The sequence below is a fragment of the Hyaloscypha bicolor genome (genome assembly GCF_002865645.1).
Source record: "Hyaloscypha bicolor E unplaced genomic scaffold K444scaffold_98, whole genome shotgun sequence".
Taxonomy (NCBI): Eukaryota; Fungi; Ascomycota; class Leotiomycetes; order Helotiales; family Hyaloscyphaceae; genus Hyaloscypha; species Hyaloscypha bicolor.
The window spans coordinates 439,084-461,942 of record NW_020194600.1 but is presented as its reverse complement, the minus strand read 5'-3'; the positions used below and the strand labels follow the sequence as shown (position 1 = coordinate 461,942).

General features: G+C 52.3%; 9 protein-coding genes across 9 annotated transcripts; 4 read left to right on the top strand and 5 right to left on the bottom strand.

Annotated features, from left to right (window-relative positions):
* Positions 1-124: 124 nt before the first annotated feature.
* On the bottom strand, positions 125-3,672 carry K444DRAFT_564094 (uncharacterized protein). The gene is made up of 3 exons (XM_024877047.1): positions 3,110-3,672; positions 2,788-3,043; positions 125-2,730 (listed from the first exon to the last, which is right to left on the bottom strand). Exons 1-3 carry the CDS (start codon positions 3,180-3,182, stop codon positions 582-584), a joined length of 2,478 nt encoding a protein of 825 aa, XP_024735071.1. The 5' UTR covers positions 3,183-3,672; the 3' UTR covers positions 125-581.
* A 768-nt stretch (positions 3,673-4,440) lies between these two features.
* K444DRAFT_438617 (uncharacterized protein) lies at positions 4,441-6,407 on the bottom strand. The gene has a single exon (XM_024872819.1). The coding sequence runs from the start codon at positions 6,128-6,130 to the stop codon at positions 4,652-4,654; it is 1,479 nt and encodes a 492-aa protein (XP_024735070.1). The 5' UTR covers positions 6,131-6,407; the 3' UTR covers positions 4,441-4,651.
* A 277-nt stretch (positions 6,408-6,684) lies between these two features.
* K444DRAFT_631218 (uncharacterized protein) lies at positions 6,685-7,818 on the top strand (the record flags this gene model as incomplete). Its single annotated transcript, XM_024883328.1, has 3 exons — positions 6,685-7,059; positions 7,402-7,510; positions 7,739-7,818. The coding sequence occupies 3 exons, from the start codon at positions 6,685-6,687 to the stop codon at positions 7,816-7,818; spliced, it is 564 nt and encodes a 187-aa protein (XP_024735069.1).
* A 271-nt stretch (positions 7,819-8,089) lies between these two features.
* On the top strand, positions 8,090-8,965 carry K444DRAFT_438657 (uncharacterized protein). The gene has a single exon (XM_024872820.1). It carries the CDS (start codon positions 8,180-8,182, stop codon positions 8,798-8,800), a length of 621 nt encoding a protein of 206 aa, XP_024735068.1. The 5' UTR covers positions 8,090-8,179; the 3' UTR covers positions 8,801-8,965.
* A 1,172-nt stretch (positions 8,966-10,137) lies between these two features.
* K444DRAFT_438039 (uncharacterized protein) lies at positions 10,138-11,796 on the top strand. Its single transcript, XM_024872818.1, has 2 exons — positions 10,138-10,662; positions 10,898-11,796. The coding sequence occupies exons 1-2, from the start codon at positions 10,428-10,430 to the stop codon at positions 11,644-11,646; spliced, it is 984 nt and encodes a 327-aa protein (XP_024735067.1). The 5' UTR covers positions 10,138-10,427; the 3' UTR covers positions 11,647-11,796.
* Positions 11,797-14,094, bottom strand: K444DRAFT_437838 (uncharacterized protein). Its single transcript, XM_024872817.1, has 3 exons — positions 13,167-14,094; positions 13,059-13,109; positions 11,797-12,998 (listed from the first exon to the last, which is right to left on the bottom strand). The coding sequence occupies exons 1-3, from the start codon at positions 13,807-13,809 to the stop codon at positions 11,947-11,949; spliced, it is 1,746 nt and encodes a 581-aa protein (XP_024735066.1). The 5' UTR covers positions 13,810-14,094; the 3' UTR covers positions 11,797-11,946.
* Positions 14,095-16,011, bottom strand: K444DRAFT_437837 (uncharacterized protein). The gene is made up of 2 exons (XM_024872816.1): positions 15,716-16,011; positions 14,095-15,663 (listed from the first exon to the last, which is right to left on the bottom strand). Exons 1-2 carry the CDS (start codon positions 15,794-15,796, stop codon positions 14,380-14,382), a joined length of 1,365 nt encoding a protein of 454 aa, XP_024735065.1. The 5' UTR covers positions 15,797-16,011; the 3' UTR covers positions 14,095-14,379.
* A 162-nt stretch (positions 16,012-16,173) lies between these two features.
* K444DRAFT_614425 (uncharacterized protein) lies at positions 16,174-18,283 on the bottom strand. The gene has a single exon (XM_024880529.1). It carries the CDS (start codon positions 17,988-17,990, stop codon positions 16,227-16,229), a length of 1,764 nt encoding a protein of 587 aa, XP_024735064.1. The 5' UTR covers positions 17,991-18,283; the 3' UTR covers positions 16,174-16,226.
* Positions 18,284-18,680: 397 nt separating this feature from the next.
* K444DRAFT_631213 (ureidoglycolate hydrolase) lies at positions 18,681-19,427 on the top strand (the record flags this gene model as incomplete). The annotated part of the gene is made up of 1 exon (XM_024883327.1): positions 18,681-19,427. The coding sequence occupies one exon, from the start codon at positions 18,681-18,683 to the stop codon at positions 19,425-19,427; it is 747 nt and encodes a 248-aa protein (XP_024735063.1).
* Positions 19,428-22,859: the final 3,432 nt, after the last annotated feature.

Genomic DNA, 22,859 nt, shown 5'->3' with positions numbered 1-22,859 from the left:
TACCTCGATGCTTTGTGCTCAGGTTCCATTTGTTTCTGCTACACGACTCGGAATTTGTACACCTTCTACAACATATACTCTTGAGGAAAGACATTATTTCAAGGCAGAGTTCAAATAATTGACAATCGGTGCAAGGCTCAGATAGAGTTTTCTGTGTTTTTATTGAGAGCTAGTCCTACATGAAAGATTGTTTCTCTCGTCTAATCTAGTCTTGTTGTCGTGTTGGAAGTCCTACAAATCATGAGATGACCTCAGCCCAAATCCTAGACTCTTAGACCACGGAAGTGAGCAGGTCGTTCCAGCAGGCCGTGGTCTTCATGATACAGATTTGCCTTGTATGGCAATGGAAAATGTTTGGGCCAGTGAATGCGTGGTGAAGCGTGAAATGTATGCCCAAACCAGCGCTATGCTTTTCAAAACAAAACAATAATCTAACATTACATCAACTTTTTGGGGGAGTTGCGCAGATGGGAAACTCTCCATATGAAGCATATCCGTGTGGTCGAGAAGGTCGGGAAAAGATGCCAAGCGACGGTCTGCTGATGAATCGATCCAAGAGACGCAAAAGGTGATCTAGGGTGTCAATTAGAAGAAGAATTCGAAGCCGCTGAACGGGTAGCTTCAACCAAGCCGGAGAGGCGACCGCGACCAGGGTTTTGTACACCATCAGCCCGGGAATCCGAAAGAAGTTCCTGACGAGAAGTGCCCCAATCCGTGGTCATGTTCCAGGCATTCTGGAGAGTGGCCGATTCAGCAGCACTGATATGGTTGACTATAACACCCAGGTTTGCATCATGTGATTTCATCATGAAGGGATCGAGGTCGGCGATTCGCTTTGTAACAAGAGCACCGAGAGGAGTATGTACTTGTGGTGGATCAATGACCGCCTGGTCAAAGTCCAATGGAAGACGTACATATCCACAAGACTCGAGTGTGAATTTTGTGAATGCGGTTGGCTCTTTGGCTGGGGGCTCCTCAAGATTATCCCTCGAGTAACGGAGATCTGCTAGCGTGATACCAGGGGTCAATGAGTCAATGATTTCAGCCCAAGAGCCCGGACGTGGAGGTTGAAGCCAGTCATTGGCGGTATTCTGTTGGTTGTTGACATGCGGGGCTGGCAGAGGTTGTGCTGGAGCGTTCTGCGCGTTCTGTGCCAGTCCAGGTGGTCCTCCGGGTGGTGCCAGTGCGTTGACCAAAACTACGTTGGCACCGGGTAGGCCGCCAGGAATCTGTTGATTTTGTGCATTTTGCGGATTCGGTGGATTCTGTGCAATGCCGGCCTGAGTAAGAGGAGCTGGCTGCGCATTCGGAGCAAGAGGAGCTGTCAACGAAACCGAATCGAGAGTGAGGCTCTGCAAAGAAGACTCTCTCAAGGACGTCATAAATCTCATCATGATGTGTGGGCTGATCCAGCAGTTCTTCAGAGATAGGTGTTGGATATGGGGAAGAGTCAGAATCGGATGCTCGTGGGCCCTGTTAACCATGTGGATTGTCTCGGAGACCAATGGAGCGGCCATAACATGTTGATTTCGTGCGAAAAGTCCGACATCATACTCTCCTCCACATACCCATTCAAAGTGAAGGTCTGTGATGTTCGATCGCTCTGAAATCTGTTGAGAGAGAAGCTGATAAATTCCAGCAATGGATAGAGAGGGAACAATTCTTGTGTCCTGAACCCAGCTCGTCTCCTCCTTGACAACCTTGCGCCAGTCAGGAATTATGCCCAAAGACAACTTTTTTACTTGTTCCAAGCTGTCCCAGAAATCCTCACGGCGAAGAATTGCTAAGTGGCGACTTGGCAGGCGCGCGATATTGAGTACCTGAATGTTCTCAAAACTCTTATGGTTGTCAATAACAGCAATGACGTACGACTGCATGAACGCCTCCTGGGCCCACTCCATTTCGAGAAGCATCTCTTTCTGAGCGTTGGTGAGATCGTTTGGCTTGAGAGGGACGGTTTCAGTCTTGGCCTTGGCCTTGCAAGAGAACGCAAGGGCAGGAACGAGTTGTTCATCGTCATCCTCGTCATCCTCTGAGTAAGATTGGCTCGCAGCATCTTCGTCAAGAGCAGCAGCCATTTCAGCGAGAACGTGTCCACGGCGACGCGTCATGACTCTCCAGTTCTCCGTTCCGGGGACGCGGGCGGGAAGGTTGTCATTGCCTGCAGTGCGAGCAGCAAAGTTGTCCCAGGGGCGTGATTCCCATTGATTATTCTCGTCTGAGGCCTCATTTTCCAACATCATTCGGATAGAGGGCTCGAGGCTTTCACCCAAGTAACCCGCCTCTTGCAACATTCTCTCAAAAGCAGCTCGCATGCTACCAGGCTGGGCAGCTCTTGATTCAGAACGCTTCTCCCTAGGTTGTTTCGATGGAATAGTCTTGAGTTCGGGAAGGAATCTTGATTCGCCGAATACCGACAAATTCTGTCCCCGGTCAAGAACTCGCTGATTGGTGTCGGGACCTGCGAGCCAACCCAAACCGCCATCAATTGACAAACCAAGCTCCTTCGCGTTTTTAATGAACGTCAATGCCTTTGCCATGCTTCTGGTCTCATCTGCAGTTTGTTCCAGGCCCTCGAGCTGAGAATAGCGATTGTAATTCTTGTATGGCCACCGGTAGATACCCCAGAACGAGACAATTGCCTCTTGGTCACACTTGACTGGAGGGCTTGCAAGCTTCTCAGGGTCAATCTCGAAGCTCATGGCGAACTTCTGGATCCATTTGCCGAACCTGTGACGCGACCACTTAGCAACCCATTATGCAGAGAAGATTTTTTTTAATACTAACCCTTCAAATACTCTCATGCCTTTATCTTGCAGCAGGACAGAGCTTTGTGGGCCATCATTCGTCGGTGTTGTTTCGGGGGCGATTCCATAAATCTCGGGTCGGAAAGGAACAACAACCACCTTGAACAAGACCGGCGATACCTTATCTTCAAACTCCTTGTTGACGAGTCGCAGACTTTGAATACTCGAACGGGGAAGGTGATCTATGATTAGGGCAAAGATCTCGACAGGGAGCAATCCAGCAGGCCATATTAACACTTGGCTGCGGTTAGCACGATCCAGGTAGACGACATGAGCAACCAAAGAGGAGCAAGTTCACTTACTGGGTTTCCGAGGCTTCATATAAGGGCCTTTTGTCTTGCGACGCTTGGATGGGGATTGTGAGGCATCAGGCATTCTAACACCAGCTACTTTTCTGCAGATGCCGTAGACGACCTTAGGCCCCCGTTTCTTGAGCTTTGGTTGAGGTGGGAGGTATGGATTCGAGCAAGTATCCTTAACAGTCCAAGTGTAAATGGCCCCAGTCCAAGAGTTGAAGGTGAAGGTGCGCTCGTTTTCACCGTGTTGGACAGTCACACCTGGGCGTGCATTCGGATCGTAACCAACTTGCCGGGCTCCCAGGCGCTCGCGTGCACTCACTTGGTGGTCGTTGGATGGGGGAGTGGAAGTAGTCGGTGGTGGAGGGGAGGGGGCTCGTTGACTGAGGGGCAGCCAGAACTGATTTGCTTGAAAAGCCTTGATGAAGCGATCCCGAGTCGAGGCTGCAAGGCTCTGCTCCACTGCAATAACGATGATAGTGGAGTCTTCTTCTTCTTCTTCTCCTTCTTCTTGTTCTTCGGTGGATGGTTGTTCTGGTTGTGTGTCGGGTACCTGGCGAACGTGGTTGAAATGGTCATCGAACTCGCGCGAAAGTCGTGATTCTGATGTTCGCACTTTCGGGATCTGGAGCGGGGCATCAGGGACCAATGAGCGTCGTTGAAGAGCCATCGGGATGACTGGAAAGGAAACCACCCCCACTGACTGGACATCGTCATCACGCTTGTCCGGATCCATCGTAGCGGAAGGGACGTGCGCCAAGCGAAGGCGGTGGGGCTGCAAGAGACAAAGCGCAGAGTGGGTCGGTGACTGCCGAGCGGCAGTAAGATGATAAAGGAGTAATGCAATGCAATGCAAGGCTGCGAATGCACTTTGTTGCGGTGATGATATGTGGGAGTGGAGTTGGGATGACGCGGGTTTGGTGTTTTCTCGCGTTTGAGTTTGGGCAGAATTTCAAAGGCAGGGTCAACAAAGCTAAAGTACCATCACGTGACCCGCCGCTTTCGCAGTCTTTGGCAGCAACAGTCTTTCAGCAATGCCCAAGTTCGGCTACATATAGGAGGGCTGTCCTCCTGCTTGTTTTGGCCAGCTCATATCAATTCACAGAGGGTGTTAAGTTCTAGTTGAGTTAAAAGTCCTTGAAAGTTCCCGGAACGCCAGCTTCCTGCAGTTTATCCCTTAGGCATTTTCAATATACTACAGAAAGTCCAAGCTATTCATTATTCCCGACGTCTTGGTAACGTACCGCCGGTACTTTGATTCATATACCAAGGTCGAGTCGTCTCATAGCGGTAGATTCGATTTTCTTCATCCAACATCACTGAAAACTGGTCGTCTGTAAACACAAGGCGGGAAGACAGCTCAAGTCTTGAAAGTAGCAAGGCGGCTCTAGATTGAGAACTCTCTGGTCGTGAATGACTACATGTCCCAAACTCCATCCAACCATTCTCAGGTATTGTATATCCATCTAAGCGCCAGTCTCCTTACGCCAAATCCCAGAAAAATTAATCCTTCCGACCCTATTGCACACTCTAATCTTTCGAACGATGTCAAACTGCCTCCGTACGTCTTCCAACAACTTCCACACTGGGCCCAGTGTAAGGGGCGGCGTGGCGTCTGATCTTTGCTCTCGCTTCTCCGTCTGTTGACGATGATCCGAAGCTGGGACTCCTTGATATCTCGGAAGCGTTGCGTTTCAGTGACGGTAATCCGGTGAGAATATCGCCCGCGGCTGGGCGACTCATCTCGGGCCCGTCTCTGCCAGTACCATCAAGGTATAGGTCATACGTCCATGACGCTTCCAATCCCGGTATGAAGGCGCGAACGTCTCTGAGCTCAGCCCACGAAATCGTGTCCTCCGACATGGCGATATATAAATCTATGATCTTCCCGAATTCATCCACAACTGCGCAGTTGTGTTGAAGGAATTCGGCGTTGTAGTCACTGCCCACAAGGCTCTTAGGAAGTTGACGGAGCATTGGAAGTCCTCGTAGGTTTTTGGCATCGCAAATTCTTGCGACAAGCGGGTCCCAGGGCCGTCCGCAAAGGATCTCGATGAAAGCCCGGTCAACAGAAGTTTTGAACGAATGACTATCTGTGTCGGGAACAACAATCATTTGGTGCAAACCGCGAGAGAGGCAACGTTTGTAAGCTGCGGTATCTTTCTCAAAAGGGAAAGGTTGTGAGCTACTCGGTAGTAAGGAGATGTGTACGGTCCAAGCCTGGGGTTCGGATCCTACAGAGGCGACTCTCTCTCGAAAGGATTGAATGGTCGAAACCTCTCTCTCGTCAGCTCTCACTAATTGCAATGAATAACGAATCTCAGAACGAGACGTGGTTGCAGTCTCTTCTGATCGAACTGAGCAATCGCTGTTATCATCCAGCTCCGGCGATGGAGGCGTCGATGCCCTTCTCCGTCGACTGATGACGGCCGAGATGGGAGTCGTTGAGTTCTCAAGAGCGTCGACTCGGTCCTCGACTCGCATGGACGCATCGTCGATTTCCATGAGTTGATGTCTCATTCTTTCCACACCGTCATCCAACAACTCAAGGTGATCCTCGTAGTCTGACGTCCGCTTATTCAGGGCACCAACGTTCTGCGAGAGTGCACCAACGCTTTGCCAGAGTCCACCAATATTGCGATAGACGCCCTTCAACTGCGAGTCATTTTCAGTCTTGGTGTTATCAACGAGCTCTTCCAACCGACCCAGTCTGTCAACGATTCCGCCTCTTCCACCTTGTCTCTCCCTATCCAACTCTTCTTCCAGCATGTTGACCTTTTCGCGCAAGGCTTCCAGCTCTTGCCGTTCGACCGAGCTATTCTCCTTGTCCGGGGAATGGTAGCACGCCTGATGGCCGCAGTCGCAGGTGCTTCCCGGTATGGATCGGTTCAGGGCAAATCCTACACAGGCACATCTCAACCCCTTCACCTCGGGGTGCAGCAAGATGTATCGACAGTCTCCTTTGGGCAGATGGGAGTCGTCTACTCGTGCCTTCTCACGGCGTGGTGGGGAGAATAGGCTGCTCATGTTGGCAAAGTCTTCCGAATCGATGGCTCCACAGGGCAATAGAAGGCATAAAGGGACAATCGGCAGAGATTGGAGGAGTCTTGGGGGAGGCTCGAGTCGTCAATCGCGAGGTGTTGGGAGGTCTCTGGTAAATGCCAGATTTGGGGGGTGGGGGGCACAGATAGGCGGCGCTGCTGAAATTTGCGCGGACCGAGGGTCGGAATGCCTCTGACGCGGGCCTGCTTGCCGCCACCAGATGGACGAACAACGGGCTTTAGGTCGGCGCTGGCGATGGCGATGGCGGTGATGACGGTCTGAAGAGAGAGAGAGTTGTCGGTACGGGGCTTCGTCGAAACAGAGTGGTCCTGGTGGTCCTGGTGGTCCATGGCGTGCGAAGGGGGTCCGCCGTTGTTTAAGTGAAATGCGAGTTTATCAGTAATGGGCTGCACAGGCCAAGCAAGCCAAGGCAGGCCGCAAAAGCAACCCCAAGCGCAGCCAGCGAGAGTAAGTATGGCAGGGTCCACACTGGCTGGAGATAACGGATCCTGGGCCTGCGACACCACAACAATGATAGTATGATACAAGTCCCTCCGCACCACCACGGGTCAGCACAGGAGAGCACAGCACAGCACAGCACAGCACAGCCCAGCCCAGCACCAGCTGATACCAGTGCTGGGTATTCCTCGGTACTTGCACTTGCACTTGCGAGCCGCCAGGTCTGGGCCTCCAATGTGGTGCAGCAAGCTCGAAAGCCAGCAGCGCAGTTGGAACCCGTGAGAACCCGCTGGGTATTCAGCAGGGAGGGACTCCGCTCTTCAGAGCTTTTGAATCCCCTCTTCCTCGCTGTGACCGTTTCTCACTCCTACGCTCCAGCATACGCCACCGTTATCGCAGTCTCACGCAGCAGCGGTGCCAAAAAGAAGAGGAAAGGGGAGGGAGGGGCGCCTCCTGTGAGTCAGGAGTGGCCCAGCCAAACTAGCTTTAACTTGCAAACTAACAGCAGCGGGGCGAGCCGCAGTTGTACAAAGTAGCTTGGCCCTGGGCTGACGGACGTCCCGGAAGCCTATCTGGACTCTGATACACTAGAACGACGCGGTCCAGAAGCAACAGTTACACATGAGAGGCTGACGGATTCCAACCCTATCTCATCATATCTCCGAGCCAGCGCCATTCGTGAAATCGTTTCGTGCTTCAACATGCCTCACCGTGCAGCAGCAGTTCATTGACGCATTGTTCCTCCCTCCTGGGTACTTTGCACTCCAGAGTTCCCCAGCTGAAATAGCCCTATCAAGTCCGCAGTAGCAGACTATGCTATCGTGCCGCACCTAGTCAAGTACACGAACCTGACCAACACGATTGGAGACAGTGCGCAGTTGGGACGAAACAGCAACGGCATTCAGTGTAAGTCCCGAGGGTCCAGATTAGGATGGTAGGCAGCATAAATTCCCGGACCCCTAGGATAATCTGTGACACGAGGAACGCTCATCGAAGATAAGTGTGGCGCTATCTCAAAATTGGCTGGGCGCTGAATCCTGATCTGCTATTGATATCTCGTCCTTCGTACTGTACCATGTATGTATATGGAGCACTGGGGGCGTACTAGCACGAGCGTGACTCTAGCCCCCACAGACGGCCAGGTCATTATGACAGCACCTGAGGTAGAGGGACAACGGACCCTCGCTCAAACCTCATTATCACTTGACATGTGAACGGAGCGAGACCAGAACGAGGGCGTGTCGAACAAGGAGACGTCGTGGAGAGATAAGGGACGTCCAACAAAGTCGCTCCTGTCCTCCCCGTCCTCCCTGTCCTCCCTGTCCTCCCTGTCCTCCCTGTCCTACCTGTCTTTACCGACAGCTTGGAGAGCGAAAGAGGTGTGGTGTTGCGCATGCAATCAAGAGCGAAATTCGTGACCAACCAGCGCCTCCCGCGCCACCCATGCAACCTTGCCAATCTCCCTCTCGAATCACGCAAACGTGCTCGTGGTGGCACTTGATCACCACCCACGGTCCCACCGCAGGAAGATGGTGACACGGTGTGCAGTAACCATCGCCCGTGGACGGTGGGAGGATGGAGGGAATCAGGGAGGGGTGTGACTGGCTCCGATGGTTCAGGAGTAAGGCCGAGAGCGCTGCAAAGCACTATACCATCCCGCGGGAGGATATCCACTTCTTACGCAAGGTTGGGATGTACTGTACCCTCACCCCAAGGGCCAAACTTCAATGTGCGTCCCGCGCTGATAGTGTCGACAGCTGTGGGATAGCTATTACAGTAAGTGGCTGTCATTGCTTCTTTGGTCGCGGAGCCAGATCAGCTTTTCCGGCGGGCGGGAGGGCGGCAGGGCGGGGGCGGGAGACAGAGCTAAGCAGTGAGCTAAGTACTCAGCTGGCTTCTTGGTACAAGTACGTGGGAGAGGTAGATGCGGTACGTACTTGCAAGTTGAAATGCGCAGCATCCCAGACGGGTCCTCCGATCGAGTGGGATAACGGTTTCGGGCAGAGGTGGGCGAGGGGCAGGGGCGAGGCCAATCTCAGGCTGAGGCTGGCGCTGATCTCTCCTTCACAAGTCCTCAGAAAATCAGGATGCCGTGTTCGAGATAACGTCAACGTGGAGCCGGGGGACGAGAGCCGATCGGCATGCTTGCGATGTTCCCCGGGAGCAGGATGCCTGCATCATCGCGCCGTGCCCTGACTGTGTTCGGCGCTTGCCTGGGAAGTGTCTGTCGGTGTCTGGGATGGCACGATGTCGGGAGGGATCGTGGGATCATTGTGCGCAAATTGTCGCAATTCGTCAGCCAATGATAATGAAGATATCGATAGGAGTACGGACTGTAAGTCTGTACTACTTCCAGTACGGTACATGGACAATTTTTACTGCACAGCCCTGGCTTCAGCGCGCGAGGTCACTGGCCAGGCACGCCCCGGTGTGAGTCGCAACTGGGCGAGATGATCCGATCGCGATAGTGATCATTGGCAAACGGCAAGGGGCACGAGAAGCGCCCCCACGTCGTTTGGCGAGGCGACGGGGGGTCAAACTTCCTTCTGGTGCTTCAACTTTCAAGCAGACGTCCGATGGCGCCGTCTGGCCCCAGCAAGGCGGACGCACTGGTTCTGCTGCTGCTCATCCAATTCCGCCGAGCATATACCGGCACGTGATCGCCTTGCTGCTCTGCATGACTGCCTCTCTTCGATGCTCAAGAGCAGAGACAGCCTACAACGAAGAAGCAATATGATGTTCCTCGTCTAGATAGCCTCGCACGGCAAGGCGTCAGGACAATACTGTAGTGTGTGGGAGCTGCGAGTTGGGTCACGTGACGTATCCTTCCCGCCGCCCTGCATTGCTTTTTGCTCTTGCATCCTCGAGTACTTCGTATCTAGATACAGCTGCAATCAGTGGAAGATGTGTCTCGCCCGTCCTAGAAATCCGATAGCTCATTCCAACGCGGAGTCCGACTATAAACCCAAGTTCAATCATTTTCAGCTGCAAAGGATTTCCAAAAACAAAAAAAAACCTTCACCGAGCGCACCTCAACTGCTCTCCTCTCCTGCATACCACTCGTGGAAGAGACCAGTCAACGAGCATGGAACAACCAGGGCTCTGGCCGAGATGGTATGGTTTGTGGAAAGCAAAGAAACTCTACCGCCCCATGTTCGTTAATTGACTTGCTCAAGCTTCTTGTGGAAAGCTTCTCTCGTATGGTAGCTCACTTGGAACTCCAGACATCGATTTCCTGCTGAGAGGCCAAGGACGGCGAGGAAGATGCAGACCGCTCCGTACTGCCGCCCAGGAGCAGATGCACATAAGGTAGCTTGGGAACACGCTCACTGCAATGCACAGGACCGTATGGCGTCGAGTGAAGTCTCAAGATCTTGTGATTGATTGATAGTTCGACCACGGCTCCCACTGAGCAACAAGCTTTCTGATGCTACCCCACCGTCGGCCCAGTGCGCCTTGCGCAACATGATCTAGACTCCCGTCGAGTGCAGTGATTGGCCTGCTAGACCTGCACACCAACCTCAGGGCGCTTAGAGGCAGCCGCGGCACTCAATTGGCAGGTCTGAGAATCCTCGAGGCATATCGCCCGAGATCATGCTCAACAAGCCTTAATTTTTTTGTCGTCTCTTCTGTTGTCACAAATATTCGTGTTGCTTTGCATTTGGGATGAGGCTAATGTAATTGCCGGATTGCAAGGAGAGTCCGAGGACGCAGAAGGACCAGAGCCATCGGCAAGGCTGTGACTCTGCCAGCCTACTGAACCTGATTATATATCGAGGAGGGGCCTCTCTGGGGCCTATATCCACCTACAAGCCCTCGTGTCATGATGGGCGAATTCCACGAGGCCGTCTTCGCTCTGCTTCAAGCTTTTGGCCATGGGTTAGACATCATCAAAAGCCAACGAGGCAAGCGGAAAAGGGAGCAGTTGCCGATTGAGCCAACGAAGAAAAATGCAGAAAGCCATCTCAACAAGTCCTTGAAGAAGAACAGAATTGCTGTAAAGGAAGCTTACGGGCGAAATCTCGCCCGTCATGGGCCTGAGTTTGCAGTTGGGGATGGTGAGACATTTTTCCTGCATGCATTCTTCCCCCTGAGGCGTTCATCCACACGCAAAGTGATATCTTGGTTTTTCCTTATCATTGCCAACCCCCTTCAACTCTCGGGTCAATCGATTGGTGCAGATTGACGGGCTATACGCAGTACCTGGAAGTTGGCGAGGAGTTTCCTCTGGGATTTATGACCAAATAGATCATCGACACTTGGCAGGTAGCCCAGAGCTAACTTCTTTGCTAGTCGAAGCACACTCATCGCTATCTTCGATCCTCTTCCGTCTCAATGCTGGTTTCGTTTCCGTTATTGAGCGCTTTACCAGAGGACGCAGCACCTCCACGGACTATCAAGCGCTTCTCAATCTGTCCAATGCCTCTCGAATGGAGGCAATCAACACTTTTGAGCAGCTATCCCATAGACGTTCGCGCTCCTTAGCTCTAATACCTTCTGGGACCGAGGGGCCTCTAGCCAAGCATCGAACACATCAGCGAAGAAGGAAGACCTCGTCGTCGACGACTGGACATTCAAAGCACTCGCGTTCGAAAAGTGCTCCCGACCTTTCACTGACGCCCCTTGGACCGGCAAACACGGACGGTTGGGTGCGTCCAAAGTCTGGAAGAAAGCTGTCCTCCGATTCAAAATTCTCCGGAACCTCTGGCCCCTCTACTCCGCGTCGTTCATCACCAAAAACTCATTCCCCCAAACCATTAACCTCCACACAGCGAACATCGCCACCGAGCTCTGGAAGAGTGACCACGCAATCGCGGAGGACGCCCGTTGGCCATGCTAAGATAGACAATAGAAACTCCATCAGGTCTTTCGCGACTGACAGCACGAAGTTGGGTGAGATTCCAGAGCACAAATGGGCTCGGCCGGCCATGCTTGACTCGGGCCAATTTCCGATCAAAAGGTATTATCCCTTGGAACCCTACCAAGAGCCGGAGAAGCAGAGGTCCAGATTCATGCGTTTCTTTAGGAGAGGGGTTGACTAGGGGGGTGAGGTCACATCCCTATGGTATGATTATTGATAGACGGGTGTTTGGGGAATGAAATGGGACATTGAAACTTACAACAATATCACAAGATTGATGGCTTATGACACTCGAATTCAAATTACAGCATCCAAGCCGTACCACAGTTTTTGTCCTGCTTCATCTCATTTCCATGTCTTATTTGTTGCGCTACTCTCTCCTTCGCAAAGACTCTAACATGTATTCCCAGAACTTAAGCAAGCGTCGCTTTCAGATACGGACAGACTTTGGCTCGGGATTTGCATGCTCTCCTATCACGATTCAGACCTCGCTCCGAGCAGAACTCGCCTTCTGACTCTCCTTATTTAAAACTTCTTCTTCCTCGTCAATCCTGGGACTTTCCTCCCCCCTCAGACTCCCTTCCCTGGTTCTGGAGCTCGAACCCTTCCTCGGCGAGCCCCTTGTTCCTGCGGATGCAATGGCTAGTGCTCGGATCGCTGCAGTAACAGCCTCGTTGCTCCCCGAGTTTCTGTTCAACCTCTGTCGCGCGCCTTGACTACTATGTCTTGAGCCGTCAACGCTGCTGCGTCGAGAATCTCCACGTACTGCGGTAATGATACTGCTGGTTGAATCGTCTCGTTTTAACGCCTCAGATTCTTGTAGGTCTCGGCCAGGCTTGCTTGGGAGTTTGGACTTGTGAACAAATGGCGCTGACCTGGGAGGCTGCGATCCTTCTACGCTCTGAGCACTTGTGTATGATTCCTCGGATTGTTCCCTGGAAGTAGCGCTGCGCGGCTGGTAAGTTCTGATGCCCACTGCACTTTTCGTATTCAAATCTCTGGTCGTCTTCTGAATGAGAATACCCGTATCATCTCCCGGTTTGAATGAGAACCCCAATGGAGACATTTCCGCACTCTCGCCGCCAGAATCGAATTGTGGATATCCGGCAGCACAAAAATCGCTGACCGTACGCCTAGCCCTGTTTGGCTCTTGATTGGAGGGGATTTTCGGAAGAGGCTTCTCGTCGATGTCAATTCCAAGCCCAACTCGCGATTGCAGGTAAGGTTTCTCGTCGTCATGAGAAAATTGAGCGCTTGAATCCGGGCCCGAGGTAGACGAATCAGAAGCCATTGCATACTCTCCTTCTACTTGTTGTCGCTGGAATACATCAAGTTCGGACTTTGTCAGATTCGAAAGCGTTTCAGGGGTTGGCCGGTCGAATGTTGTGAGTGAATCTTGACTGGCACTCGATCCTCGCGAGCGAAGAAGATTGGTATGGAACTGGCGCTTCCCCGGCACTCCTGCACCATGTAATGAGGTTTGTGTATTGATTTGGGGTCTAACATTGAATCTAGGATGGAACGACGGTTTCACTGCATCTACAGATCAGTAAGGCATTGCCAGGTAGTACGGAAGATATTTGAATGTCTTACCAGTGGCATCTCTACCAACTGTCTTATCTGCAGTGAAGTCTTCCTTGCTGTCTAATTGATGGCTCAGGTCAGGACAAATTTAGGGAATGTCGGAAAACCATCACTGACCTTCATGGTTACGGTCGGAATTCCTTTCTTTGATGGTGCCGATGCCCCTCTTGATCCTCTCGGCTGCTCCAGAGCCGTGAACTGCACTCTTACTCCTCGCCAGCGTCACCTTCTCCATCCCACCTTCCGTCCGACTCAACAGGACTTCTAGCTTCTTCATCTCGATTTTGTAATCCCGTTCTTTCATTTCCCACTGAGTAGCCAGAGCGTCGAAGTCATGGATATCCTTCGTATGGCTCAGCTTTAAATCCTCGAGAAAGTTCTCCTTCTTGACTAATTCCGTGCTCAAATCTTGATATGCTTCCAAGACGTGAAGAATACAAGCATTGTAAGCGATAGGAACAGGGTCCATCGAGCTTTGATTCATCATAACGACCTTGAGAGTCTCGGCCATGTGATCGACTGAAGGTTTGTGGTACACGCTCTCGGGGCTTCGAATGTTTGCAAAGGAATCTGGTGTCTGAGGAATAGGTGGCGTGCTGGATCGGATGTTCATATAGGAAGAAACTCGGGACGTTGGCCGTAGCCTCGATATGTCTCCATCTTCGCTCTTGTCGTCGGCGGAGAAGCTGCTTTGTCGGTCAGTAAAGTTTGGGACAGGAGTTTTGGTCCTGGCGAAAACAGGTCTCAACCAATCTGCCATCTTGCTTCTCTGTCATTCAAAGTGAAATGCCAACGAAGAGTCAGACCGGCCGAAGGTGCACGCGTTCCCTCTCGAGAAAAGAAGTGGAAGGAAGAGGAAAGAGCGCCGGCTCGCTCCTGCATGCAAACTAGAAGATGGCATAAAAAATTGATTGGTTTCGGGTTCAAGATCGAACCGCCGAGCTACTTGGATCGACTCAAACAGTGAATTACTTTTAGAATTCCCGTTTTAAAGCTGTCGATGTCCGACAACCTTCGTAGGCAGCATGATCATGGCAGAGCGACGCAAAGTACGCAATCACAAAGCTTTGATGTCAGAAACAATGAACCCCCCCTGCTCGCTGAATAACTTGTATTTGATAGTGCTCTCAACCTATCTATCGCAGAAAATCCATTGCGGTATGCCAGAAAAGCGACGTCCTTGGTAGACTCCGTTGTGATGCACCGACCGAATGGGTGGATATTACCGCCCATTGCAACAAGTGGGTATCTAAACCCCGGTGGTGGTGCAAATGCAACTGCTGAATTGCATGGTATCCGATGATTTCCAACTTTAGCACCTTTGCAATGTTCAATAAAACAAGTCCGATGCCTTCTGCCTCTGGGCCCCCCGTCCGTTTAGTCTCTCCGAAAACAGCTCCTTGCCAGCGTTGTCCCCCAGCGTGGAAGGAAACAACTCCTTGACTCTTGGCCCCGATGTAGCTGCTCCTTTGATACTAAAGACAGAAGCAGGGAGTACTTTCGCAGTTCCGCGGATATTGAATACAGATGGGTCGTTCCCGGAGCTTCTACCTGTAATTCTAGATGCCAGTGATGGAGTATCCCTTGGGCCACCATCTCCGCTCCCATCCATGAACGGTACTGGCATCTTGTTGGCAAACAAGTCGGCGACGGTCTCATCAGCAGCATCAAATGCTCCGGAACGGCGATGGCTGGTCGTTTTCTGCGGGAAAAGCTCCTTCATGGAACTCGCCTCATTCAATCGAGCTTTTATCATCTGTGCTTTGAGTCGATTCGCAGACGCTGCCGTATCTTGTCGCCTGCTAAGAGCGCCGTGCGACTCTCGCATGTCTTGATCCCCATCACTTTCACGAAGTGGAGAAGCACTCCGATCTCGTAGTCTGCCACTGCTCCCATCAACACGCTCGGGAAATAACTCCTTGCCAGCTGCCCCGCCAAATCGTACCCTCCGGGACTCTCGACCTCTTGATTCGCTACCCGATGATGATCCTTGGTTTTTGGCATCCCTGGCGGAACGTTTTGCGACTGCACCTTCGTCGTCATCGTACAAACTCGCGTCGAAATCAGCCTCCCGCTCGCGCTTTTTTTGCTCGCGATCGTCGTATCGCTGGCTACGATACCCACCATCTTCCCTGTCTCTGTATCTTCTGCCCCCTCTATAATCTGCTCGCTTTCGGCGTTCCGCCGGGTCGTATTCTGGGTTGAAGAGGTAGAAGCGGCTACGGTCACGGGCACCTGCCTGCTTCCGGTCTCCCACAACTGCAAGTCGCACCTGCAGGTTCGTTTGTGGATGTAGAGGAAATGCTCTGGCCGGAATAGTTTGTAAGACGGGAATTTGTAATAAATCTGCAACCTGGATAGCAGCAAACGCAACCAGTGCTTCCTGGGCAATCTCTGGAGTCTCGTAAACCACATTCGCGGAGGTGTCATCGATCCATTCGATATGTGAAGGTGTGTGCGAATCAAAGTACTGCGATGCAAATGCTCTAACATCTTTGGTGGTGAGATTGTCGAGTCCGCGAACGTGAACCTTGTGCGGGCTGGGCTCGAGAGCGTTTGCATCTGTGGTGTCATTAGGGGTGCTCAATATCGGTGTAGCTTCATGCGCAACGGTCTGCGTGGATGTCAGCTTCAACTGCATGCTAATATTCGGGTCCGGGACTGACAGATAGTTCAATGTCAGGAACGGCCAGCTCTTCTTCGGTATAGCCGATGTCGAGATCCATCTCAATATCCATGTCAGCCATCGTGAATGGGTGAGCGGGTGAGGTTGAAGGATGGGTGAGCAGGATGGTTGTGCATTGGCTCGAAGTTGGGTTTAGGCTGGGTGGGAAGGCAGAGTTCCGAAGGTGGCTCAAAGATTTCCAGACGAAATATCAGCCATCGCTTTTGAGAAGGGCACAAGTATCAATGAAGAAATTCGATTCGATTGATGGAAACTAAGTGATAGTCTGTATCGCATCAACTTGGAGAATGAAAAGTGACAAAGCAAGTCTGATGTTGTATCAAGTGAAGTTGCCCCCAAGCAGCCTCATCACTTAGCGGCTTACGTAGTCAGCCACATCTTCCAGGAAACCCTACTCCCCCTGCCCCAGTCAAGAAACCAACCCACCTCCAAACATTTCTCGTTCCCACGTTTCATCATCTTTGCTTCTCTCCAGATCCTAATGTACCCCATCACTCCTCATCTGCACCCCCATAGTGATCAGACTCCTCAGCATCGCTTTCCCGTTCCTCTTGCTTAGTCTCGGTCTCAGTCTCGGTCTTGCTCTTTTTCTTGCTCTTGCTCTTGCTCTTGCTCTTGCTCTTTGCGGTCATCGTATGCTGCTTTGCTTTCTGCACCTTCTTCGAAGATTGTGCCGATGTCACTTTCGATTCGGACCTCTTCTTCTTACCTCGCTCGTCACAATCGTAGTAGAATCTGCCGTACCTATTCCAGAAGTTCTTGCAGGCATTCAAGGTTCTAGGCTTCTCTCGGCGCGTGACCTGTTGGAGTCGTTCGCTCAGCATCCCAAAAAGCTTTCCGTCTAGCCAGGGGGCAATGTTGTGAGTCCTCTCGAAATCTCTCCGGGCTCGGAGGAGTCTGTTCAACTCGTCTCCCTCCGACTTTGGCCATGTGGATCCTGGAATGGTCTCCATAGCGTTCTGTGATGCCGCTGGAGCACGACGGGCTTTCTTGGTTGATTGTTTAGCGCTAGGACCACTGTTTGCTCCGCCGAACCCTTCTGCTGGTAACTTAGTGAAACCACCGAACATGTCCTTGCCTCTCTTGGGCTGTGGCTGATAGATGCTATCATCGAGATCGGCCTCGAATTCCGGGTTTTTCTTTCTCTTGTGTGAAGCATCGAGATCGCCAAGGCCCTGTGCTGGTGATTTCGGGACATGACCAAACATACCCTTGCCTTTCTTGGACGGTGGCTGGTAAACGTCAACGTCGAGATCGTCATCGATTCCCGCGGTTTTCTTTCTCTTGTTTGAATTATCCATGGATTTGTGCGTCGTAGATAGGGTCGATGGGGGCAAGGTGGCGTGGGATGGGCCTTGGAATCTGCGAATGGGTGGCTGTTTTGAGGCAGGTTCCTCCCCGCGTTGGGTTTTCTTGGAAGGTGGAACAGGTGGGCCAGTGCCAGAGTTCTTGGTACTAGAGTTTGATCGAGACCAGTAAGCCTCGTTTTCAAACTGCCCCTGAGATTTGAGCCATGCGGCTGCTTTCCGCTGATTACCATCAAACAAAGCGAGGGCTATGTCTTTAATCTGATCTGCATTATCAGAACCAGTTGATTGAGGCTGAACTGGTGCTGCTTGTGCTGGAATGGTTGGCCTGCTCTCCTCGTCTGAATCGAATGCTTCGTATTCGTCTTCGTGGTATGCCGAATTGTCGCTCTCAGACTCCACATCCCTGTTTGCGTGTACTCGCTGAACCCCGGTCTTGGGTGCCGAGCTTCGCTGTGGTTTCTCACTCTCACATTCCGAATCCGATGCTTCCTCATTTCCTTCTGCTGCTGCATGAGCCACGACCGAGTCCTCTTTATACGTTTCCCCATCTCCAGCTGCTTCTGCTTGACTCTCGGCCGAATCCTCCTCATATCCTTCCTCATCCTCATATGTTTCATCAGTGTAGGTCATTGCCGAGAACAATCCGAAATTGGGCAAGACACCATGGCCAGAGAGATCATCGCCTTCCCTGCTCTGGACACCTGTATCTTCATTGATTTGTCCCCAAAGACAATTGAAGACGCGCTCTTCCCACTCTTCTGGAGTTTCGTCATACGGGTTGACAGGACACTCGCAGCGAACTCTGCCCCAGCAACCAGACGTCGGCGGATGAGTAGTTGCTTCGGCAAAGTTTGCGAGACCGCTAATATCTTCTGGTCGTATCGTAGAAGGAAGGAGCCAATGTCCGCGCTGACCCGGAGGTTTTGGAGGGCCTGGAGAAGACATCTTGAACTGCTTGGCCGCAGGAACACGAGAGACAAAGATTTTCGAAAGAGTTTCTTGGTTGACTGCCAAGATTCGAGATGTATTGGGCGAACAAGAAGAATTTTCCGTCAAGCAAAAGAAGATTTCTTCGACAGCCTGCGTGGAACGAAGAGACTTCTTGAATAATGTAAATGGAAAAGAAGGAGGAGGATGGATGGAAAGCAACGAGGGGAATCATTGAGTAGCTCATGTTGACAATAGGAGCCATCATGATGTTATAATTGAAAGCCAAAGACTGATGTTGGTATTGTGGATCTGCATTGTGCCAAATGCACAATTCTCTTTCAAAGGTCACAATAGTACAACACAACAATACTTCGCTTGAGGAAAAAGGGGGTGACAATGGGAGGCCAGCAGCCAAACAAACGTCTAACACCAAAAAATCGAGTTTTCCTCAAAGCGCTCAGAAAGTTCTGAACACCTCACAGATCAAAAAGAATACTCCGAAGAACCTGTAAATAATGCCAGTCTCTCTAAACTGCTGTGTTGTTGTGGTTAAATTCGGGATTGAGCGGTTGCGTGGTGTGTGGGTTGCCCTTCTTTGCACATGTGACCTGGATTGTGGCCTGCACACCTCCAAATTGTGAGGCCGTGAGTTGAGAACTCGGCATCCCAACAATTCAGCCTACGGCTTGAGGCAAACTCGGCAGAATGGGATTACCTGTCACCATCCCAGTCGCTCATCGGGCCATTGAAGCTGAAGTCCTGTCTCAAAAACCTTTTGCGGACTTCGGAACAGTTATAGAAAACCCAGCCCCGTCGCTCATCCCATCTTTGCAGATCAGCAGTTTCCCGCCGAATGCTGTACAGGCAAACCAAGGCAGCGCACTCAAGTACCTGGATGTCACACATATGGTTGACCTGTATGGCTCTGCTCCAAGTCATGAGCCAGCCAAGGCAGTCATGAACATGTTTGTTTGCGCCCCGAGGCCACTGCTGCCGAGCCAGCACGGGGGCGAAGCCGGCAAATTTCCAGTCAAAATACTTGAGCGGCATCCTTTTACCACTCAGACTTTCATTCCACTTGGGTTGTCCTCATCTGAAGCGCACAAAGCTCGTTACCTCGTCATTGTTGCACCAAGTTTATCTCCATCATCCTCCGATGAAGGACTTCCGATTCCAACCCGGACTCAAACCAACGGCCGTTTGCCCGGAAGAGGCTTACCAGATCTGAAGAACATTCGCGCCTTCGTGGCCAATGGTGCCCAAGCTGTCACGTACGGGGCAGGGACGTGGCATGCCCCCATGGTGGTGATCGGCCGGAATCCAATCGACTTTGTCGTGGTGCAGTTTGCGAACGGCGTGGCGATCGAGGACTGTCAGGAGAGGGAGCTGGAAGAACAAGAGAAAGTTTTAGTGGCAGTTGCAAAGCCGCATCACGGTTGGTGGAAGCTTTGAAGGAAACTCGATACGTGACGTGCATTGGATCGCAACGTGTTTTGAAACAAAGACGATGTGGGAATGTGTGGCTTCTCAGCGCTGCTACTTGCAAGCACCAATCTCATGAGGGCTTCAAGTGGTGGGCTCAGATCAACATTGCTTTTGTTGGGCTGTGGACTTGTCAATGTCTGAGGTGATTCGAGACCTCGCGATGCAGATGTGGTGGGTTGCAAGACAGCGTATCGTCAGGATGCGCCCCGAATGATCCGGTTTCAAGTTTGAGCAAATGAAAAGCCAGAGGCTGCAGATGGGTTCGTTCTGCTATTGGCTTCAGAAGCAAAACGTCTCTTATTCGATCGAGGTGGTTGATGGCCGATCTCCCAAGCTCTCTCTCGTCAAGCGGTGAATGCAGGAGCTTCCAGCATCAAGTGGATTTCCGTCTGAAGTTACCTTTAACAGACTCAATTGCAAGTTTCATATAACAACACACTTGAGCCTTTGTGTGACACCAACTCAACACTATCTCGTTGTGAAGCTCGATGCAGATCCAACAAAACAGCGCGCACCGCCTGGTCACCAAGACAGACTCACAGGGCTGGAAACATGTCTTGACTCTTGAGCTTTCCTTTGCCTCCAGAGAGCGGCTCAGCGCCACACTCGCGAATAACGCCATGATGGGTCGAAGCCTATTCATTCATGTGTGCCCATCGGCGGCTCTTTGTTTGAGTGTTCGTGCCACGATTTCGATTGCACAAGCAGGGCTCTTTGGCTCCCTTCCAGCAGCGGGCCGTCAAAACCCCCGAAGACACCACTGGCACTGGAAGTCCAAACTCAGACAAGAGGCGTTCTCGTAAGATGACCAATCATAGGCTATTGCCGGGAGCGACCACCTAGGGCATCTCAAGATTCGGGAGACGGTGTTGGGGGGTAAAAGTCGCATTGTACTGTACGGGACAGTACCAACGGCCTGAAAGCGGTGGTCTGGTGGAATTAGGGCTTGCCGATCGGATCGTCGGAGCGGGGAGGAGGGCAGTTGGACTTGTCACCCGCAGCTTCTTGACTCGGCGCATCAAGTAAATTACTTACTCGTGAGGATCCAGGGGAGGTGTACCGTACGCGTTGCGGATCTACATTGGGCAAGGTTTTTTAGTGCGTACAGGGAAGCAAGAGACGTCAGATCTCGCGGTCATTACAGTAGTCTTCGGCCCGTTGAGCTGCCAGCTAGTTGCTGAACGGGTGAGATACAGCAGATACTGCAGTATGTGAGGCGGCTTGCTGGCCCTACAGCTGCGCAGCAGCGCAAGTCGCGACCCCGGGAGCTGTACCGGTACTGTACAGTAAGGACGATCGATACCAGTATTGCACCTGATCCCTCCTAGCCGTCGCGCTGGCTCTGGAGGGACTAGCTTGGCGGCCGTTTATGAGATTGGCGAGATGTTGGCCGAAAATCATGGCGATCTTCCCGCCGCCGTTGTCCTCCTGCTTCTGGATATATGCCCGACAGGGGGGTCCGATCCGTCCGTCTCACGCTCTGACTTCTGTACGGGCTCATCATGGATCATGATTGACAAAGAGAGCGACGCCTTGGAGCAGCAAGAGCAGCAGGAGCAGGAGCAGCAGGAGCAGCAGGAGCAGCAGCAGCTATAGCAGGCTCACTGTTCTCATGTGCGTGCTGATCAGGCCGTGGTGGCCAGGAGCGGGCCAGCAATGCTCCGTACATTCAATATATCTAGCACGGCAACGGCAACAGGCAACGGCAACGGCCTGCTCAATCTCGCGCCCTCAGCTGGTCGGGGATTCGGGGCAATCGAACGCACGAAGTTCAGGGGCCAGGAGTGCAAAAGACTCTATTTTGGATTTTTTGGTATTCCTGGAGTGAACTACGGAGTATGAAGATCGCGCATATCGAGGGAATGCTCAGATGCGGACAAGGCTGGCTCCAACGCACGCCACCAGTCGTTAAATATCGCCAAATGAGGCCTGGGGCTGACAGGGGGGGTGTCCAGGTGTGGCTTTTGGTTTTGGCTGGCGCCTCCCCCTCTCCCCTACCCCTGAACTGACTCGCCTGAACTCGATTCTCGCTGCGTCGTCGAATCACCGCGCTCTGCAACGAGTCCTGCGCTCCCGTTCGCTACTGCAACAATGCACTCAGCACTCAGCACGCACTTACTAAGTACAGTACTCAGGACCTCCTGGACACAGACACAACCTTCTCCTCCACCTCTCAGACTTCCACCGCCTGGCTCACGCTTGTCTTGCATTTGCAAACCTGCCGCAGTGCCGCTGCTTCAACGGCCCGCATCGGTGACCCCGCTCCCTTTTCCATTGTGCCGGATCCACACCATGCACGAGGCCTTTCTTCAACAGCATCGAGGCTTGCAGTTCCGTTTGAGATAGTTGTTTGGCAGCCGCGGCAGCGGCGGCGGCGGCCACCCAGCAGCAAACCCTGAAACAGAACCGAACTGCCCCCTCATTGGTGAGCACCAGCCGCAAGAAGGGGGATCCTCAGCTGTGCAGATGCGAACATGGCGTTGATGTGCGGCCAGCATACCAGCAGTCCTGGGAGTTTATCAAGCCCGTGATATTACTATTGCTTCCAGGGCCACCCGAGCAATGGGAACTTTCCATACTGGGGGAGCACTAAGAATAGCTCTGTAGCCCTGTTTCCTCCTCCAGCTCCGGCGGCCCCACACTTGTGTGAGAACAGTCCCCGGAAGCACTACAGCATTTGCGCAAATTCGGGCGCGTTTTGATATGCTCAGGTTGTGGAGGATAGGAGCCTGCAAGGTTGAAGTCAGATGCCGCCTCTTGGTGAGGATTGCAGCGCTTGAAACAAATTCGGTCTAGAAGTTACCAGCAGCCGGGTACATGTACAAGAGCACGTTAGATGATGAGTGATCCACGATGATACGCTACTGATCTCCTTCTGGGCCAGGGTCCGACCCGGTCCTTGTATCCAAATCTTTCGCCTCTGACTGTAACAAGCTGGCAGAAAAACAAACCCCATTACGATGCGTAGACCAGCGAAAGTCTCCATCGACTCGGGAGATGCCCTTCCCCCGGTAAACAATGAAGTGGAATAGGGCCCTGGAGTAGGCATGTTCCCAGTCCCCAATCCTGAGCCTGGGAGCTGAGAAGCTGCAATTTCAAGTCTTGCAACGAAACCTGCGTGCCTGATCTTGCTTAGTTTACACTTCTCCGGGTCGCTCAGAAAGCAGCACAACCACTCTACACAATCTCGGCTCGCCCCTCCTTTCGAACCCTTGGCCCCGTGGCTTATGCGGAGCGTGATGCCCATGTCGCTCGTTCGTCTTTTAGATTCCTCGCACTCATGTGTGACAGTTAGCAGGGCGGGCTAGTGAACGTTAGCCAACAGAGTCTGAGCGGGATCGCTCCCCGTCCCCCACCAGAATCTCGAGGATCGCGACGGGCGGGCGACTGACAAGGAAC